At 34.3% G+C, this 6000-nt stretch overlaps 2 protein-coding genes across 2 annotated transcripts; one reads left to right on the plus strand and one right to left on the minus strand.

The window, feature by feature from the left end:
- Positions 1-458: 458 nt before the first annotated feature.
- On the minus strand, positions 459-1101 carry CLUP02_07231 (short-chain dehydrogenase/reductase family Oxidoreductase; the record flags this gene model as incomplete). Its single annotated transcript, XM_049286226.1, has 4 exons — positions 459-519; positions 579-651; positions 714-946; positions 1028-1101. The coding sequence occupies 4 exons, from the start codon at positions 1099-1101 to the stop codon at positions 459-461; spliced, it is 441 nt and encodes a 146-aa protein (XP_049143369.1).
- Positions 1102-4489: 3388 nt separating this feature from the next.
- CLUP02_07232 (uncharacterized protein) lies at positions 4490-4720 on the plus strand (the record flags this gene model as incomplete). The annotated part of the gene is made up of 1 exon (XM_049286227.1): positions 4490-4720. A coding segment is annotated over one exon (231 nt), but the record flags the coding sequence as incomplete, so codon positions are not given.
- Positions 4721-6000: the final 1280 nt, after the last annotated feature.

The following is a 6000-nucleotide window of genomic DNA, read 5'->3' on the forward strand; positions in this document are numbered from 1 at the left end:
ATAATAAAAATAACTTCGCAAACGCTTTTATAAAAGTAGTACTAAATAAGGGATTAGAGTAATTCGTAAGTAGTAGAAAAGTTATTATACGAATAGAGGGATAGATTATATAAAAAGAGTAGAGAAAAGGGGGAAAAGGAAACGACTTAGTAAACGGGCCTAAGGTCGAATTATACCTCTAACCGTAGTAGTTAAATCGATAAAAAAAAGAGAAAGTTAGTATTAGATTAGAAGTCTAATTCGATTGCGGTATATAGCCGACTATATAGGGGCTAATTAGGGGCCCTATTTACGATTATCGTAGCTAGCCTAACTTACGGTTAGAACCTCCTTTTTATACTTATTACGTAGATATTTATATAGTTCAATTAATCTCTTCGTTAACTACGGTTCGAACTAACTACCCTATAATAGGGATACTAACACATTGTGATTACTCGGACGTCGGCGCCTTTATCCTAGAGGGCGCTCTTGAGTAGCGGGAGCATGCGATTTGTAAAGAGGAAGGGGCCGATGAAACTGCAACTGTCAGTACCTTGTGATAACTTCTTTCAACTAATCTTGGCTGATTGACTTACTTGGTAGCCATATGGACCTCCCATCCCGGGCCAACCAGTTCCGTGGAAGTTGTTCCTGCGGCAGCGGTGTGAACTGAACGATTTGAATGTGAGAAGGAAGCAAGAGGAAGCAGAAATTTCAGTGATGAGACATACTCAGTATGTCGACTTTGCGCTCCTTCTCCTTGAGCATGTCCGCTGTCGAAGTTACACTACGCATGTCGGTGACATCCATTGTCATCCACTGCAGATTCTCGGGGTCGATTTCGGGATGGGCGTCCAAGATTTGATTGCGTGACTTGATGGCTGTTGTTTCAGAGCGTGTGGTGATGTAGACTTTTGTGCTCTTCTGGGCGAGAAGCCTTGCTATTTCGCGACCAATATCGCTGCTGTTGACCGTGGCCTGTCAGATACCCGCCTGAGGGGCGAGACATTCATAACTCTCAGGTAGTCTGGAGATAGTTGCTTACTTGCCGCCCGTCACAACGGCAATCTTTCCTTTTAGATTAGGTACACCGCTGAGGGCCTTCAACTGGTTGGTCATTTCAGATGAATGAGCTTGGGAATGCTAGTTGAGGGGAGGCTCAGTTTTCAAGAGTTTTGAGTAGTCGCAGTAGATGGCCGGCTTGAGGCTGATAGGTTGATAATGCGTTGGAAGTCCAGTGATGAACTTGAGATCCGTCAACCTTCATTTATACTTGATGCGATTAATTCGTAGGTTAAGTGCCTTGATTTTGAAAGTTTAAGATACAATCCGAAGTCCGAAAGTATCGGGACTGGAGTAAGCGCGCGTGACGATAATTTCCTCCCTCGGCAGTAATGTGATTCTGTCGGATTGGAAGTCCAATTCGACCGCGGCATACAGCCGACTGCGCAGGGGCCAATTAAGGGCCCTATTTACGATTATCGTAGCCAGCCTAACCTACGGTTAGAACCTCCTTTTTATACTTATAACGCAAATATTTATATAGTTTAATTAATCTCTTCGTTAACTATAGTTCGAACTAACTACCCTATAATAAGGATACTAATACTAATTAGTAATTAAACTCTATTATTATAAATTAGTAAGGTATCTCGCTATATAAAAGAGACGACCTCTTAATACTATATAGGATAAGAGATTTATACTAATTAACCTCACGGAAGTAAATAAAAAAAGAGGCGATTCTTAAATACCGCACAGAATTAAGTAATTATAGCCCTTTACTACTTACGAGAAGTCGACGTTTATTATATTAAACTACGTTAATTAACGGAACTACTTAAGTAACTAGCCTTTTACTATCGCCCCGAGTAGCCTTTTTACTAAACGACTTTTCTATAGCCGGCCCGCGATTAAAAATTAACTAAAGAAGCTATTTAGAGACTATAGAGAGTACGAGGCTTAGGAAGCTAGAAGTATATAGGATAGTAGAAATTAGTAATTAGTAAAGATCCCGAGACTAATTACTATATCTTCTTATAGTAATATAAACGTCTACTACTATTATTATTAAAAAGAACTATTAAAACCTACCCTTTTTTATTAAATAAAAAGGAGGATCTTAGTAAGTATAATAGCTAGCGATTTAAAAAGGTAGTAATAATTACTAAAAATAATAAAAACGAGAGTAATAGCGAGACGGCGAGAGGAAGCGGGAATCTCCTAAACCTTAATAAATTCGTTAAGTAGTAAAAGCACGGATTTATTACGACCCGCGCGCGGATTAAATATATCCTCGTTAAGATTAAATACGCTAGCGATTATTAATATAAGTATAAGCTAGAGCAAGCCCCTTAATAAGTTAGGATAAAGAAGAAGAGGACGAAACCCGATCCTAAATAAAATCCCAATCCTTTATAAGTAAGTAAATATTAACCCGGATTATTAGGGGACGTAAATATATAAAATCGCAGATTAGCCTAATAATAAGTAAATTAATGCGGCATTGATCTATTTAACTAAGGTTTATAAGAAAAAGGGGCTATAGGGGTAACCCCTATTTTACGAGATCGCAAACGACCTTAGCTATTAGCTAGATAAATAGTTCGCGAGCGCAAGCCTAGGAATCGTAAAAATAGTTAATAGATTCCTTTATAAACGAGGGGTATTATTAGCGTAATTATAATTACGAGAGCTATATAAAATACTAATAGTAATAATTATAAAGGAGGAATTCGTACTATAGAACTAGGCATAGGTCGATAGAGCGTATAATCGCTTTAACGAATTTAAAAAAAGGGTAAATAACCTAGATTTCCTCCTTATAATTACTAACGGAAATCTATCGTTACAAAAGGATATACCGGGGCAAAATATAGTACTAAAAGTACGATAATTAATAATTTTACCTATTTCGATCTATAACTCGTTACCGCTATTAATATAAAATTCGGTACCGATCGGCTAATAAGAAAGGAAGTAGACGACCCGAAGTTATTAATAATACGTAGCGACGTAGGGTTCGTATATAAATACTAAAAATCTAGTAGCGAATATAAGGCAATTTATAAACTTTAAAAAGATCTTCTTAAAAAAGAAATTATACTCTAAGGGGAAGTATAAGGTCTTATAAAAAACCCTAACGATATTTTACGATTATTATAAAAAAGTTAGAATTAGGGAATACTAGTACTATTTAGTAATTAATATCGTACTCGTAGGCAAAGCCTCTAATTATTATTATAAAGCGGTACGTAATCTCGATCGAAACGACTTTCTTAGTATAATTAATACTATCCGAAGCCGTTTCGAGACCTATAATAAGAACCTAGAGCTCTTATCTAAGCTACGAGCGATTTTTTTTATATTTATAGCTAGGATAATAGAGGGTAAATCGCGAGTAAAGATCTTTAAAGAGCTTATTAATCGAATTAATAAGCTAGCGAAAACCTAGCTAAATAAGGGGATAAACGAGCGGAAAGTTAGATATTTTTATACCGTAGTCTAGCGTATACTAAAAATAAAGATTACCCTATACTAAGTACTTAAAAACTATAAGACGCTCTGCTCGAGACTAAGATCTAGCTTTAATATTAAAATAAGAATACCGTACTAAACCTACCTCTAAGTATATAATAGCCCTTATTAGTAATATTAGATCGATCGAACGTATAATAAGAAAGGAAAAGAGGCTAGATACGGTAATTACTAATAAAGAGGCCTAGATTCGTTAAATAAGTAGAGATTTAACTTATAAGTAGGGTAATAAAAGAAGTAATACTATATTTATAAAAAGGATAAATATTAGTTAAGTAACTACTCCGAGGAAGAACGTGCTAAATCGTACGAATAATATAAAAAGTCGAGGGTAATAAATAATAAAACTAGCCCTCGTTAGTTTAATTAATTCCTTATTATATATAAGGGCAGATCCGGGGGTATAGAACTTAGTAACGGTAGCTAAAGTAGTAGCTTAAAGTATATACCCCCTATAAGAAATTTAGAAAATAAGGAAAATCTTACCCCCTATACTAACGAATTAAATTACGACGAAATTAAAGATATTAACTACTCTTTTTTCGCCTCGTTAGCCTCCGGAGGATATACGAGGCTAAACAAATAGAGGGTAGTAGAAGCTCTTAATAAATAGGCTTTTATTTACGGATAGTAAGAAAAGGTCCCTTAGATAACGGATACGGAGGTAGCTAAAAGGGTAAATCTAATAGGGCCGAAGTCTATTATTTTAATAATTAAAGAGAAGACGCTATCTCTCTCGATATTTAAAGAAAAGGAATATAGTACTAAGTATATCTAGGGGTAGCTAGAGGGGTCCTTTTTATACTACTTAGATCCCTTAAATACTAAGCTCGTATAAATATTTTATACGAGCGAAAGGTATAGCCTAAACGATTTCTATAGGATTATCTTAGATACTAGGGTATTATAATAATTAATTAGAAAAAAAGAGTAATTCTAAGCGCTATAAAAGATCGCGCTAGTAACGCTTAATATATTAATAGTAAGTATTATAAGGATTAGTTTCGGCCTAGGTAAGGAAATCGTCGCCCTAGGTATAGTAAAAATAGAGATATACTTTAGAACGATAACTTTCTATATTTTACCTATTAATACCCTATTTCTCCTATATCTAAAAGATATAGATCGACTAGGTATTATATTTAATAATACGAGGAATAAAATCTCTAGCGGTAAGTACTTCGAGGTAGTTAAACGATAATAGGGGCATGCGTTTATAAAGCTTACTAACGATACGAAGTCGATTAATTACTTAATAAAAAGTGAGCTTAGAAGACTATACTAAAGATTCGGGTACCCGTTAATTACGAGGCTATATAACCTCTTAAAATAATTAAGTAATAATAATATTAAAATAGGGGCGCTAGAGTAGTTAATAAAAGTATACTATTAATACTAAATAAATACGCAGAGCCCACGCAGATTTAAGTTTAAATTGCGTAATAAGCTTAACTTTAACTAAGAAATCGTTATCGATATTTTCTACTTAAATAGTCGGCTAGTACTATATATAATCGACGTAGCTATATCTTTCTAAATAAGGTAATTCCTCTAGGATCTATAAGTAAAAATAGTATAAGTAGCCCTACGAAAAAGTTAGATCGATATATACTAAGGACCGCTAGATAGTATTAGAACTAACGCTAGTATTAGCTTTAAGTTAGTAAAATTTAGAGATAATACGACGGCTTACGGTATATAGCTAAAAGTCGTACTTATTAAAACGTACTATAGTATTAAAAAAGTAGAGAGGGCATACTAGTAATTAAAAAGGGCGTTTAGAATTATTAAAGAAGAAAATCCGGATTTCATTAATAACGAATGCCTCTAAATAGTACTTAAATACTATAACGATACTATAGGGCCTAACGGACTTATATTAACGCTATTAGTATTTAGAGTATATTTAAAAACGACCTTAGCCTTACTACCGTCGCTAGGCATAAGCTAATAAGCCTAAGTAATTAAAAAAATAATATAAGCACTGCGCGAGGTAAGTATAAAAATATAAATTAACGAGGTAATTATTATACGTAATAGGCCCGACATAGGGGATAATCTAAATATACTACTAAATTTAGATATATAAGTATAGCGCGAAATTACCTAATAATAAGCTAGGCTATATAAGTTAATTTCCGTTAACGAGCGCTCTTATATAGTTACGAGAGATCGTAACTAGCTACTCGAAATATTAATTACGGTAGTTAGACCGTACTATATAGATCCTAATAAAGTAGTTTCTAACCTATAAGAAAAAAAAGAGCTAGGGGAAACTATATAACCCGCGGTAGAGGCATAAGAAATTATCCTTAACGAAATCGTCGTAGTAATATTAATAGATAACGAGGAAGAGGATATTACTAAAAGGGTACTAATACTACTAGCGAGACGTTATAAAAGACTATAATAGTAAGCCCTAACGCGGTAATTTATTACTAGCGACGAGGTAATTAATACTTTTTATATAATAAAAGAGAA

This window comes from Colletotrichum lupini, chromosome 4 (assembly GCF_023278565.1).
Source record: "Colletotrichum lupini chromosome 4, complete sequence".
Classification (NCBI taxonomy): domain Eukaryota; kingdom Fungi; phylum Ascomycota; class Sordariomycetes; order Glomerellales; family Glomerellaceae; genus Colletotrichum; species Colletotrichum lupini.